The 14,853-nt window shown below is 38.0% G+C and overlaps 3 protein-coding genes across 4 annotated transcripts in view; 1 reads left to right on the plus strand and 2 right to left on the minus strand.

The window, feature by feature from the left end:
* Positions 1-1,454: 1,454 nt before the first annotated feature.
* Positions 1,455-4,859, minus strand: LOC121521071 (syntaxin-11-like). Of its 2 annotated transcripts, none has more exons than XM_041804794.1 (2): positions 4,690-4,859; positions 1,455-2,434 (listed from the first exon to the last, which is right to left on the minus strand). In XM_041804794.1, exon 2 carries the CDS (start codon positions 2,427-2,429, stop codon positions 1,527-1,529), a length of 903 nt encoding a protein of 300 aa, XP_041660728.1. In that variant the 5' UTR covers positions 2,430-2,434; positions 4,690-4,859; the 3' UTR covers positions 1,455-1,526. The 2 variants fall into 2 exon arrangements, with proteins under 2 accessions (XP_041660728.1, XP_041660729.1); XM_041804795.1 differs by lacking the exon at positions 4,690-4,859 and adding an exon at positions 4,154-4,371.
* A 230-nt stretch (positions 4,860-5,089) lies between these two features.
* Positions 5,090-9,141, minus strand: stx11b.1 (syntaxin 11b, tandem duplicate 1). The gene is made up of 2 exons (XM_041804483.1): positions 8,596-9,141; positions 5,090-7,641 (listed from the first exon to the last, which is right to left on the minus strand). The coding sequence occupies exon 2, from the start codon at positions 7,524-7,526 to the stop codon at positions 6,627-6,629; it is 900 nt and encodes a 299-aa protein (XP_041660417.1). The 5' UTR covers positions 7,527-7,641; positions 8,596-9,141; the 3' UTR covers positions 5,090-6,626.
* Positions 9,142-11,006: 1,865 nt separating this feature from the next.
* The window catches only part of mthfd1l (methylenetetrahydrofolate dehydrogenase (NADP+ dependent) 1 like), a 51,978-nt gene continuing 48,131 nt past the window's right edge, over positions 11,007-14,853 (plus strand). The window contains exons 1-5 of the mRNA XM_041806038.1: positions 11,007-11,384; positions 13,075-13,159; positions 13,419-13,469; positions 13,577-13,630; positions 13,993-14,117. Of these exons, the coding sequence (XP_041661972.1) occupies positions 11,149-11,384; positions 13,075-13,159; positions 13,419-13,469; positions 13,577-13,630; positions 13,993-14,117 (551 nt within the window). The 5' untranslated portion in view covers positions 11,007-11,148. The remainder of the gene's footprint in view (positions 11,385-13,074; positions 13,160-13,418; positions 13,470-13,576; positions 13,631-13,992; positions 14,118-14,853) is intronic.

Consider the following 14,853-nt stretch of genomic DNA (forward strand, 5'->3'; position numbering starts at 1 on the left):
AAATCACAAAGATAAACTACACAACATTTCTGTGACAATTCTTAAACCCATTTGTCAAGTATCCCAAAAAATCTGCCATTTTCTCACCCCATGCCCTGATATGACAGAATTCCCCTTAACATCCAAAGAAATTCAAAACAAAAGGGACCACCTCAATTCCTAATCATACTCCCCCAAAAATTACAAATGAATGTCCCAAGTAGCTGTGAAAATACCTAAAATTACAAAGCAAATCCCCCCCAAAATTCAAATCACATTCCAAAATGTCAACTTCCCGAATTTCTCTGAAATTTACTTCCCAAATTCCCATGAAAATTCCAATGCAGACCCCCCCCCCCCCCAAAAAAAAAACAACAAAAAAACTCTAAAAAAACCAAAATACTTTAAATTACAAAAGGATTTTCAAATTTCCTATAATATCCATCAAAGTTCTTAAAAATGTCAGCTCTTTTCCCACATTTCAAGCAAATTAATTAAACTTTAATGGACATTTAGGAAAATTGACTCTTAAACTCTGGCAGCAGAATTCACTACGTTGTCAGAAAGCCAAGCTGTAATGTCCTCATATGTGCATGCAGGGTCTTAGGAGGTTAAGGAAATTAACTATACCAGATGACACATTTTAAACAGTTCTGCTACTTGTGTAATTATTAAAGTAGGTGTAAGTTGTAATTTGATTTTGGAGCCAATGTCATGATCAAATACTACAAAACAAACCAAAAGTCTCATTTAATAGGAATAACCCCCATTTTTTGCTGCCTAACAGATTTAATTTTTCCATGACACATGTGCTTATGATAATTGTTTAATTTTAATTCAGACAAAAATACAAAATAAAAATCTTTATCACCTACCTTAATGGCTGGAGCAATAGGCCAACAAAGCATGAGTTGGCCATGGAAATGCATTTTAAAACTGTCCACCTCATTAACAGCCTTAGAATACAAGATACAACTAAAGATAGGCCTATAACTGTTAAGTGTTCTTTTTTTTTACTTGTACATTTATTAAAAGATGGTAGCTCAATAATTGTATCTTTCAGTCTAGAAATGCTGTCCCCCAAAAGCAGAACATCAGTTTTTCCTTGAGTTGTGACATACTGACTAGTGGCGATTTGTGACTTTAATAATGTTCTGTGGCCTACTTCTGAATGACTGTGCACACCTAAATGGATCTCACAAGTAACTGCAGTCACATCTCTCCTGCCATCCCTCCTGATACCCATCAGTCTCATGACTTCTATCTTTGACATTGCATGGCAGGAAACAGATTTGTATTAACTACATTTGCATTAACTAAAAGGATCAGTTGTTTGACCATGACTCAAATTTTAGAGAGCTAGTAACACAAAACTCTGACATTTTTAGTTTTACATGTTGATTGGACACAAAGTTAGCTATTATTCAAGACGAAATGTGTTCAGTAAAATTTACTGCCCAACAATTCTATTCCACTGTCTTTGGTAAATATTTATTTTGAGTCTCAAATCATCCATACATTTTCTTTTAAATTAGTCAAAGTCATCCCTATAGCAGCTGGTTGTGTTTCCAGCAGGGTAAACAGGGGCAACATTGCTGGAAAGGATTTTTCCTCTTGTACTGCAGGGCCTTCTTTATCTGGACATTAACTTTTTCAGTATATTCCTCAGTAGTGCACACATGAGACTCAATGTTATTGATCATGGATCCCTGCTCCTCCACCAACATGGCCATGTGCATGAACAGTTCATGGACCTCCTTCAGCCTGATCTCCAGCTCCACCAGCTCCTTGTGTCTCCCTTTGATCTCACACAGTGCCCAGCGGGATGAGCGTGCACCTTGTGTCTGCAGACTCTGGGATAGTTCAGCCCACCCTTCTCCACCTTTGTCCACCATCTCATCTAGCTGCTCATCAGTGATTTCTCTCCCAAATATGGAGGCTTGCCTCTGGATCCTTCCTCGGCATGCACTCCTCTGCATCTCTTCTGCTTCGTTGTAGTCACTCATAACAGCATGAAAAGCACGGATCAGGGTTTCATACTGAACTTGGGCAATACGGCCAATGGCAGAGTGTGGACCTTCTTTCTGCTCTATTTGGGCCCTCTCCTTACCAAGGGCCTGGAGGCGGAGGTAAAGAGCTTCCCCACACTGCTGGATACCTCTGGCAATGGAGTCAGAGTCCTTTTTGAGAAGGGTGAGCCGCCGAACAGAGGTGCTAAAACGTTCGTTATGTGTACGCAGATGCTCCACCTTTAACTGCAACATGGAGATCTCATTGCGTATTGATTTGGCTTCCTCAAGGATTTTGTCGAGAGGTGAGGGGTTCTCAAACACAACTGCCTCTTGAGCGAGAGTTACACCATCCACATCATCTTCAGGTTCATACAACTCTGGCTCATAGTCCTCCTGTTCCTCACAAATGGTCTGTAGCCTCTCCAGCATGTCCCGCATTCTGCCTGAGGGCAAAACAAATGCTGATTATTCACAATATTCAAAGTGTAGACATTTTCTTTTACAGTTCAATTCAAAGCTGAAATTGAGTTGGAATGTTCAAATGGAGATATAATGTTGCAATGCTGCATTAGAGGTATGCAAATCACACAACTGAATGATCAGACAAAGAAATAATTTCAGCGCCTTCAAACTGTCCAGCAACTGGAAGACCAGGTTAAATTACCTGGAGGCACATAGTTCAGATTTCAAGGCAAGAAAACATACATCTTGTTAATCATTTGGCACTAACAGCAAACCCTTCCTAAGATTAGAATTAGCCTAATTCTTTGCTCTATTTTCTAGTTAGCTTAGATTTTTGTTAGCTGATATCTCAAAACAGCAAATGGTTAAAAAAAATCTGGAAGCCCGTGTTTCATTTTTCAAAGGGAAAAAAATGGAAATTGACTTAGTCCTTATGAAATTTGCAAACGAATCACTCACATAGTGGCTAATTTTGTAGTCCAATATTAGGGCTTAAAAGCTAAGAATTTGGTAGCAAAACCTACTGACAGCTAGCCTACAGTTAAAATTAAAACAGATTGCCAATTCTGTTGCTAAAATACTGAGGACTAACTTAATTTATCATCATCTGGCATGATCTAAACCTTTGTATTTAGTAAATTTCATAAGGTACTGACAGCTAAGATTTTCTCAGAATTAAGTGATTATATATTACTGCCCACTATTAGCTTATGGTTAGCTAAAGTCTCAAGCTTTGTATTTGGTAGATCATAGCTACTGACAGCTTACCGGACTGGGTTAACACTGATTTAACCAATTCGGTGCTTAAATGACTGCTAACTAGCTTAACTAATTGTTACCTGACATTATCTCAAGCTTGGTATTTCATACATCTTTAGGTACCAACTGCTAACACAACAGCTAAGTCCAGCACATGTATAATTGCCTAAATCACAGCTAACTAGCTTATAGCATTGCTAGCCAATATCATCTCAATCTTTAACACAGAATCAAACAATTCTGGCTTAGGTTACAGCTGTTAAATTATTGTTAGCTAAAATCTAAAGCTTTGTATTTGGTAAGTCATTTGGTAGCCTGCTAGCAGCTAACGTGATACCTAAGATTAACTCACATTTTGTGTCTAAATCACTGCTAACCAAATGAAGTTAATGCTAACTAAATTATTGGCAGCCAAAATCCTAGACTTTATCTTTTTGGTAGATCATTTGGTACTCACAGCTAACCCAAGAGCTAACAGTAGCATCCACCATTTCCTAGCCTAAATTACTGTAAAACTGCAGCAAAAAAGCTGCTAAATAGCTAAGTTTATGTGCCTTTACCACTGTATCATACAATTTTACACTGTCAAATAGTGCTAAGGGTTTACATGTGACATTAAAATGTCAAAAACCTATGGGTTTCCAACATGTTTAAATTTGAAACATAGCTCTTAAAATGTTGACTATCTGATTACCTAAGGCCTTATTTATAGGCCTACTAATTGCAAACCAGTTACACAGAAGAAGGAAATTACAGAAGAGCTGTCCACCCCAAGCATGTCACAATGTAAATGCAGTTATTTGTGCTCAGTGCCAGAGAAACCATTTACAACAGAAATATAAAATGCCTAGGTTGCAACAGCCCTTCATAGAAGTGAAAATAGAGAGTCTTTCATTCAACATTTTCAACCACAGTGAGAATATGTAAAGGTTTATAGTTACCTATGGATGATACATGAGCTATTCAAAGCTGAGATGTCATTATTATTCAACTGAGACACAGATGTGTTAATCTTGTTTTCTCTCTGTTAACAATTTTGACAGCAGTCACAGCTCAAAGGCTCATAGGAATGCAGGAACAAGGAAGACTTGATCATTTCTAAGCTTGGTCCATCTTGGAGGACAGTGTTTCACTAGTCAAAAAACTGTTTCTCTATCATCCTACATGTAGCTTTTGAAAAGATGGGTGCCTGCCTAAATCTGAAATAACATGGCACTTTTTTGGTCCTAAGTATCTACACAGAAAATCTGCTTCCTCGTGCCATACAAGTAAAATGCATGAATGCATTTTTAAGGCTGAGCAAACGTTGAATAAAACAACCAAATATATTATATTTGGCAATTAAGTTCAAGCATTTCCATGTTTCCACGCTGCTTTGTCAGTTTAGCTTTAATTGAAGACCTTCAATTATCCACTTGTTTCCAGGTGATTCTGCTACACCACAAACAAATTAAGTACAATTATATCAGTGTCTTACCTCTATTTTTTGATTCCCACAAAGGATCTTAAAGAAAATAAATCCCACCGACTTGTCACAGCCAGATTTATGAGGTGTAAGACACATTAGAAAACATCTCGTCAATGTGGAGAAGGAAGTTCTCTGCTCTGTGTTCAATATGTGTGAGAATGCCGCCCCTTTCCAGGTGACGGACATGATGGTCCTTCCCCCTGCAACACTTCCTGGAGGAAAGAAACTTTGCTTTTTCATTGGTTTAGTTTCTCAAATGGAATGTTTTCCTGTATAAAAAATTTGCAAAGGAAAAATTATATAATCACTGGATTTATGCAGTGACTAATATCTACAAATGCTTAACCTCCATTGGTCTTAATTTTATGTATCAATGCTGATTTAATTGAAAAAAACAGACACACTGGTATTAATATAACACTTTATAATTTATATAGGACACAAAGGACTAAATGTAGGCAACTTAACTGTGCAATCATACAGAAACAACATACCAGTGAAAAGTTACAGACTGGCACTCGTTACAAAACCTCAACTTTGTAAACCTACATGTCACAGAGAATGATAATAAAAACCCAGAAAACTGCTCTCCCTTCTTAGATATTTTTGATCTTAAAAGAGAAAGTAAATAAGGGAAAATGTAGGAATTTCAAAGTGTTGTACATGGGGGTCAGCATAAAATGAAACAATCATATTTATAATAAAACAAAGAAATTAATCATTTAAATACATAGAACAGCAGAAAATATATACAACTTTTTCAAGAACAAATTAATGCACAATTTCTAGAATATCAATTTTCAGCTTGTGACAGTTTTTAGTGGTCTGACTTCTCTGTTGTTTTATCCCAAACAGTATTGAACTGACTTGCTTGTCACATTTCTCTGTAGTTAACTGTAGGGGCTGTTATCTTTTATCAACAAGACGAGCAATATGCCTAGCACAAATATTTATTTTTGGGATTTATGTACAACAATGTTAAGAAAGCATGTCGGACAGTCTTTGCATTGTGTTGAGTGGAAAATATCCCCAATGTATTTCCCTCCAAGACAGTCTGGCCGCAGACAGTTCATCTCTGACAGTCACCCTCACAGACTGTTCATCTGAGATGCTTTCAGAACAGAAATACATGCAGAAACTTTCAAAATAAAATCAGATTTAACTTCTGCTTAGGGTTAGGGTAAAAGTAAGGGTTAGGATACCAAAGTTAAAAACCTAACCTAAAAAACAGATTGCAAAACATTTAATAATTAGTTAATTAGCTCTTGTAGCTACAGTATGTTAGCTTTAGCTAAAGCTAAGGAAGCTAAAGCGAGCAACTGTTTCTGTAACTAATTCTAAAACAAGTCTATATATAATTTAATCACGATTTAGCTCTCTGAATTTTTCTCTGTTTTGTTTATGAAATATTTCTGAGTCTGTAATGTTTGCGGTGTGGTTATTTCATGAGTGTAACTGCCAGACTTTATGAATAAAGTTGGATTTAAACAATCTAAAACTGGAAAACTGTTGCACCCACAGATTACGGCACTTCCTTTCTGAGATATATTCATATTAACCGTCTGTGAGAGTGGCTGTCAGAAATGTACAGTCTGTAGCCAGACCCCTGTATATTTTAAGTCAGTATTTGGAAATTGACTCCGATTGCCCATCTCAAACCTCTTACTCAAACTCTACAGACATTATTGGTTTACTTGGAATACATCTATAAATATTTGACCTTGGCATGTTTTCCTCTCAGACACAGCTATTTCTCACTTCTTATCACAGATTTAGTCAACTCCCTGGAGAAGATTTACTTATCTTAATCTACAGGTCATGTTGATTAAAAAAATGACAATAATAATAACAGAACATGTTTTTCATCTTTTTGTTTTCCAATTTTACTTTGTCTGAAATACTTTTATATATTAAGCCATCTCTATGACCGCATCTATATAAAGTCATTAGTTGTAGCATGGGAAACAGCTGCAAAACATTTTTTTAAAAGGGTTGTTATTGTCATGGCGTTTAGCCTTGCGGAGCTTGACGAGGGCACCTTGTATGCCTTCATCTGTTTTCTGAACATTGGTTTGGATGGAGGTAATCATGGGGCCCTGCTCCTCCACCAGCAAAGCAATGTCCAGGAAAATCTCATGGATGCCTTTGATTCTGGTCTCCAGGTCCAACAGCTCCTGGTGCCTCTTCTCGATTTGATTCAGAGCCGATCGAACAGTTTTACCCTCTGACATGATGTTGTCGTTGAAGATGTTCCACTGACCTTGCTCGATCATCTCCTCCACCTCGTCTCCTGTCACCTCTCGTCCCACTATCTCCATCTGCCTCTGAATCTGGGCTTTGCAGTTCTCCCTGTGGCTCATCTCAGCCTCATTATAGTCAAACATGGCATCTCGGAAACCATTGCTGAGGCCGGCGTACTGTGTTCTGGCAATTCTTGTGACAGCAGAACTTGAGCCATGGGCTTCCTCTAACTTATGGGACATCCCGTCCATTTCTTGCAGATGTGACAGCACCCCTTCTGCTCGAGATTTTATGTCAGCACCGATAGCGTTGGAGTCTCTTTTGATGGTGCTCATGGTGGTGACACCCTGCGTTATCCGGGAGTTCTGCTCACGAAGCCTTTTGACATCCAAGCGGATGAGCTGGATCTCCCTGTGGATGTCTTGTGAATGTGAGAAGATTTCTGCCAGAGCGGGGCTGTTATCATCAAACACAACCGCCTCATGGGGAAGCTCCTCCTCAAGGTCCACATTGCTAAAGGTATCTGAGACGGTGGACTCTGCGTACTCCATCGGCTCCACATGGCCGTTGGACATTTCCTGCAGGTGGCTCAGTCTGTCCCTCATGGTTGGGCCGGAGAACACAAGTGAAGGTTACAGATGTCAAGATGATGCTCTCTGTCTGGGTATCTTTTCCCGTCTAAACCTCATTGGTAAAGATGACTCAGTAAAGAAGACCAACCTAAGAGAAAAAAACAACCTTTCAGGTACACGGCAAATAAATCTTAGACAACAACAAACTAAGTTCAAGATCCAAACAGAAAACAACCTTTAAATTTGCACGTTAAAACACACCCAATGTCTAAAGCCTTTCCTCCTTCCCTTAGCTCTTAACCCACCCAGCACTGGCATAACAGGTTCTCTGAAGAATAGTCAAAGGTGTTACTCCCCACCAAACTAGTTCTTTAAACTTGTGATTCATCTCTCTCTCAGGACACTTATTTTACTTTTAATCTCACCAGAGCATCAACAGATAGCATTTTAGATCTGATAAAGGAATATCACAGACCTAACTTAAAACAACACCTCCTATATTAAATAAGAAGGCTGGTTATGTCATTAAAATGTATTTTCAAAATGAACCAAAAAATGTCAAAAACTCAAGGGCTTGACAAAGTTGTTTTTTAACCAAAGAATACTAAACTTTACATGTGATCTGCAAAGGCCCAAAACAAACCAATATAAAGAAGAAATCTGGTGGATAAACTATCAGTCCTCAGATATCTAAAATAGCTTTTAGGAGCACCAATGTTTCATGTAGCTATTATTACGTTTACCTAACACATTATTCCTAAAAACAAGCTTTTATTATTGGAATTATTTAGAAAAACTGTGAATATTTTAATTTTTTAAATTTATTTGAAGGAAAAAAGTAGCATCATATATGTCTTAGAATATTTATTGGCTCAAATGTTGATTTTAGTGCATCTGAAAAGAGACATCTCAAATTCCCTGTACGCTATAGGTCAAAAAGATGCATTTTCTGTATCCTATTAGCAACAACACTTAAGTTTCATACTTTTTTCATGATTGATAAAAACACACAGCCTGTCTTTATTATCCAATAGCCTACAACATCGACATTAAGGTTTCTGTATTTCGTGTGTAATTGAAATATGAAGAAAAGACTCCTCACCTGCTTCATCTGGTATCCACAGACGTCAGATTTTTTATGTCAGCTGAACACGGTGTCACTTTGCCATCCCCTTACAGTTACCCTGTTAGCTTCTCCGTGTTGAGAGAGGACACAAAAGGCCAAACACGCGTAATGCAGCTATCTTTGGAGCTGAAACTGGTATTCACCTGTGGTTTTGTTAGGGTGAAAGATTGCGCCACGCCGTGCGACTCTAATGATGTGACTTGAGGAATGAAGTCCGGTTGGTTGGTTTTGCCTCTCAGGAGCGGCAATTGGATGTGACGAGCAGAGAGCAGCTGCGTTTGGTTCTGTATTAGACCAGTTTAACATACGGTTGATTTTGCAGGACTTTCCCAGGGAAAACTATAAATTGAAAACTGGCCAGTTTTGGTCTTCATTAAATGTAGGACTAATAAAATGAACATTACACTGGCGATACCAACCACAACACATTTGCTACCTGAGCTAAAGTCGCTTCACTTTTAAGTTTAGATAGCAGTGATGCTTCCTGACGCCCCTGAAGCCCACAGTCTGTGTCGAACAGGTGAAGTGACGTCACGGTATTCTTAGACACACCCAGATTTCTTCCCAGAGTAGCCTGTTTATGTCACTACCTGTTTACTAAATGTTTGTCAGTGAGCACGAAACACAGACACCTTAAAAATTTTCATTAAGATTAACTAAAACTGTATTATCAAATTCAAATTTGAATTCAAGAGAGGTCCCACGTATAAAGGGGCTCATGTATAAATAGTAAAAATAAAATAATAAATAAATGAGCATGAGGACTACTTAATTAAATTTAATAGGGTTTGAAAAAACAGATAACAAAATCATTCAATACATTGCAGGTGGCCACATGACAGTAAAATCAATCAATAAATATGCCTATCTAGTCCTAATGACAAAAAATGTCTGCTTCCCAAAAACAACTGTAAAAGTAATTATGTATCAATATTTTCTCCTCTTTAAACAAGTCTTTTAAAAACACTTCGGCCTGAAATGAAAATAACAAATATTAATTAGGCTTTATATATTTTAATCCTTTAAAGGCCAGTATGTTTACACCAGTGCCATCTGGTGGACAAATATGAAAATTGAACGCTAGTAGTCCAAAATGAAATCTCAACGTAAAGAAATACATTAGTTTATGAGATAAATGTGGGATCAAAAATGGCCTTTTCAACTGGACTTTTTTTTGTCGTTGGGAACAAATGTGTCGGTTTTTCTGTATCTTAGCCATTTTTGACTAATTTAAGGAACTAAGTCAACAGCTCTAAAAATGTTGAAAATTAATACCCTCTGGAAAAATTTAGCTATAGCTATTCATTCATCACAGCCACAATGGCTTGAAATAAAAACTGAATGGTACAAAATGTCCCTAGGATCTGATGAAATGTGGAATCATTCTCTCGCTACTGACCATCATGTGCTGTGAAAGTCAAACTTTTGGCAATTTCCCTGTTTGAAGAAAGCTACAACTTCCTCGTTTTGGCTTTTAGTGTTGTTTTTTTTTACTCAGTAATTAATACTTTTTAAAATGTAGTGAAGTACAATACTTCCCTCAAAGTGTACTATAAAAGTGAAAGTAGTGATCTTGAAAAGTACTCAAAAGAGTACAAGTACACAATAAAGCTACTCAATTACAGTAACTTGAATAAATGTGATTATTTACTTTCCACCCCTGACAACTCATCGGTAGCTATTCAGTATTTATAGTAAACATTTTATAAAATAGTTTAACTTGAGTAAATTGAGAGACCAGTACATCTTAACCAGAGTGACTGTACTTTTACTCGATGTTTTTTTCCAACTCTGTCGGCTTTTCTTTTGAACATTATTTAAGAGAGAAAATAGCATCTGAATAACGAATTGGGATGTGTTTTGTTCCTAAAAAATTTACAGTGTTCAAAACAACACACTAACGTAAATCTGATGAACTATGACGCTTCCTCCAGCTTGTAGCAGCTGTGGCACGTGAAGGCGCGTGCTCATAATAATGAGCATGCCTCTTCCTTTTCCACGGTAATGTTACATTCAAATGCACCTCGGATTTTTAACGATATAACAATGAAGCTTACATGGGTCTCTGCCCAAAGAAAAGTTTCAACACGTTGAATATATTTTGTTGTTCTATTTTGCCAAGACAGTGAATGATTGTTTTTAATGATAGCGCAGTAGGATGTGGACAAGAAATGAGCCCAAGCTCTTTACATCATATACTAAAATCCTTACGTTTTCAAAGATGACTGCGTCATATTCACGGTTTCCGACTCTAATTTGAAAAACAGCTTGTTCTAAAACAACCGTTCTATGTTTGTTGAATTTGACATGTTAAACGTTTAAGGGGTTAACTTTGAATTCTCCCATTTCCGACTGTCCTTGAAGACAGCGCTTCTCCATCAGCACCGTGTCGCCGCCTTAACTTTTTTGTTCCTCCAGGAGGTTGTAACCCGAGGAGAGTCTACAAGAACCCGAGTCCCGGGCAAACAGTAGCTACTAATAGTAATTAGCCAAAACTTGACAGTAACAATAGCTATAACAGAAACGGCCATGAAGTTGTCTATTATTCGTAGTGCTTGCGGTAGCCTACGGGCGCATCCAGCCCGTTCAGGAAGCAGGGTCAACGGCTTGCCGAGGAGATGCCTACCGGTTGGTGCTGCCAACGGCCGGTTGATCTTCCGAACGGCAAGCACGACAACCAGCGGAGGTACCAACCGGAAAATAGCCGTTAACTTTGGGAAACAACCACGACCGAATGATGGGTTTGAATTCGACAGTTCTCTGAGGTAAGAGAGAAAGTGGTCTCCTCAAGCCATATACAGGTTAAGGTATTACTGTCGACGTATACCTTGTTGACTAAAATGACAGAGTTGCATCACTTCTGTGGATTCTTCTGGTAAATGATGGCCAGTGACGAGATTGGATTACTTCCTGTTTAAACGGCGTTTTGTGGAATCTCACAGCCCCATCTGCACGTGCGTTATCAACAGAGGGGCTTCAGCCAGCTGATGTAACTTTTCTCGGTTGTTGCCAAACACAAATACTAATATTTTCCCCTTAATCTTAGAGAAAAGAGACAGAAAGATATACGTTAAAAGGTTTGTCTGAGGGTGTTAACTTTGACGCAGTGTTTTATGAAACATCACCAGCATCACTATCCGGTCTTGTTCGCAAAGGCTACAGGCCTTTATTTCAGCGATTTTTGAGGAATGAGTGACATTGATTGTACGTGAGAGGGGCTCCAACTATGTAAACGACATTCAATGTAACCTGAAAGCATGAAGTGAAATGAAGAAAGTGCTAAAATCGCTAAAGGAGAAAGCTGTTTACATTTTTCTCATATATAGGTCAGTGTGTTAACTCGACACTCTGCATATAAGCCCCTCCTACATATTGTCACGCGTGCTGCAAGGTGGTCGTTGCCTGCATGAAATGTCACGTTTTTCGCCGTCACTTTACGGCATCATGCAGAATCAGTGGAATAATTATTATGAGAAGCAGGTTGTTACCATTCTCTCTACAGTCTATGGTCGCTAAAGATTATGCTTACAACCTCGTCACAGATGTGTTGCTATGTTAACTACACAGGAGCACCAACCAGTTTTATAGAAACTAATCCAAAGGCTATTTCGTTTCTTTGTTGTCTTACAAGCGATGGTTGTCATGATATCAGAATTTTAAGCTTCTACATGATGCGACTTAAAATAAAATAAAATTGATACCTGTTTCAATGTCATGTAAGATAATAAAATAGAGGTTCTGTGACTGTTATTGGGTAATCCCTTATTTTCAGTTACTGGGATTGTACATTTTGCAGGAGAGTTACTGTTATTTTTGACTAGATCATTTCACTCAATGCACTGTCTTATGAAACATTTTTAGTGTTTCAAGGCTTTTTTTTTTAACATACCAGTATTTTAGATTATTTGAATGAATGAGATTATATGATTTGAAAACACATGCTATCCAAAAGTACAATAACTATAGAAAGTTTATTGATTTTAGAAATCAATCTTTTTCTCTGAGTTGCTTGGCGTGTTCTTTTGTCTGTATGGTCTAATGGTTGCCAGGAATACTGATTTACCAGTGGCTTGACCTTCCAGACACAGTTGTGTTTATACTACAATCTCTTGAGACACACTCACTGCACTCAGTTGATCCCAAATTCACAAACTGTGAGACTGCTAGCACCAATTAGCTGGACCTCTGTTGGTCAGTCACTTTAAAGGGAGTAAAGATTTAGGCAGTTATTTTACCCTATACTAATTTTGTTTGGTGTAACTTTGTAGAAATCTGTTTTCCCTTTGACATTAAAGGGTTTTTTTGTTTGTTTTGTCCTAAACTCCATATTATATTGACCAGTATTGATTTATAAAATCAATATTTTAAGTGTTTTAGTCTTTCGATGACTTGACTTGGCATTTGATGGACTAAATTGATCAGAGACATTATTTTTCTGTTCATCCTCTCTCACAGTGAAGTGGTTCAGAGCACCAAGGAGGCAATGGTGGCTCTACAGAGAAGAAATCCTACTATACAGCCACTGCTGGCCATTATACAGGTAATGCAAATAAAGCAGGAATTTTATAAAATATTTGTACCATGTATGGATACTCATGTAGTTTACAAGGTATTTTTTACTCAGGGTGGCCTTGAGATGTTTTGAGTCCCTGGAGCAAAACTATATCTGGCACATTAACCCTGCTTTACCATGATATACCTTTAACCCAAAGGTTATCTGTTTTTACTGAAGCTTTTGAAGTTTTCTCTGTTATCAGGTCCGTGTTTGTGGCTTTCATTTACCTTATTTTATCTTACAGGCAGGTGAAGATGACAGCTTGCTAGAGGTCAACAAGAAAATGGCTGGCAGGGTAATTGCCTTTTTTGCTGTTCTTAGTATACACTTTTCACATAGTATTTTGTTTTCATATCCATTAAATATTCCATGATTACATTCTTAATGTATGTTTATCCACAGATTGGCTTAAACATCACTCAGATTTGTCTGGGAAAGGAGTGCAGTGAGGATGAAGTAAGTGAAGCTGACTCACAATTTGAGTTTATTTCTCTTAGTGCTTTTAATCAAGGACAAAAAACTCCTCCTACCTGCTTATTCTGCAAGTCAGAGCATGATGTGCCACTCCCATGGCTGTTTGTCTGCTCAGTATGTGATGAGGGTGGTTAGGTGGAGTATAAAAGTAATCAGAGCCTCACACATGCTTAGTACATACCTTAGTTACATGACTAATTCTTGATTTCCCAATTGATTTAGTCACCGCTGGTGTTTTTTCTATTCTTAACGGTATTTTGCTGTTTATGCTGTTTTTCAACAGCTGTTTCCTGCAAAAACCTCATACTTGTTTCTCTATCTTCCGTTTTTGTGTTTGTGTAAAGATTGTTGAGGAGGTGTTGAAGCTGAATGAAGACCCAAGGGTGCATGGAGTCTACCTCCACCTACCCCCCGGCTCCCTCACCAGTCGAGTGCTGAATGCACTCAGACCTGAGAAGGATGTAGACGGGTATGGACCAGCACACTTACAAACTGCTACATTTTCTGCTCTCTTCTAGCGATGGCATCATGATGAGGCTTCACCTTCTTCACTTCTTGAGATATTTGTATTGATTCCACTACAGTGTGATAGTAGGTGTTTGTTAATCCACAGCCTGTATCAGAGTTGTGGGACAAGAAGAGAGCCCAGCACAGCAGACTCACACTTACACACGCAGACAGAAATTTACACAGTGCTGCGTTCCCTCACTGGCTCTGCTGATTCCATTCTCACCTTTGTCACCCCTCTGTTCACTTTATTCCTTTCCACATCTGTGCATTTGTAGTGAAAATCAAATTTCATAGGGGTGTGAATACCACAAATTGAAATGTCACTGAATCAGTCTAGAGACATAACAGTAAAGAGGGAAATTCTGTTCATAGAAGTTCTAGAGCAGTATTAGTTTATGAAAGATGCCTCTCTAAATTGATTTTTATTCCCATAAAATATCACTTTACATGTAGTCTGATGTGCGGACTGTAGACATTTCAAGTAGTCTCAGTGGTGTGGTTTTCATTTCCACTACAGATAAGAACAAGGACTCACATGTTGTGTTAAACTTGGGCCAAATGTGAAAGGGCTGCTCAGCATTAGGAATAAATAAAGTACAGTGTGTACATACAGCAGCCAATCAGTGACAAAATTAGCAAGGCACTCTTGACAATCTATCCAAACAAAGACACTGGAAGAAGTACTGAATGATTAA

The sequence above is a fragment of the Cheilinus undulatus genome, linkage group 14 (genome assembly GCF_018320785.1).
Source record: "Cheilinus undulatus linkage group 14, ASM1832078v1, whole genome shotgun sequence".
NCBI lineage: Eukaryota > Metazoa > Chordata > Actinopteri > Labriformes > Labridae > Cheilinus > Cheilinus undulatus.

Coding starts and splice junctions, on each gene's coding strand:
- LOC121521071 (XM_041804794.1), bottom strand. CDS start 2,429: ATGCGGGACATGCTGGAGAGGCTACAGACCATTTGTGAGGAACAGGAG.
- stx11b.1 (XM_041804483.1), bottom strand. CDS start 7,526: ATGAGGGACAGACTGAGCCACCTGCAGGAAATGTCCAACGGCCATGTG.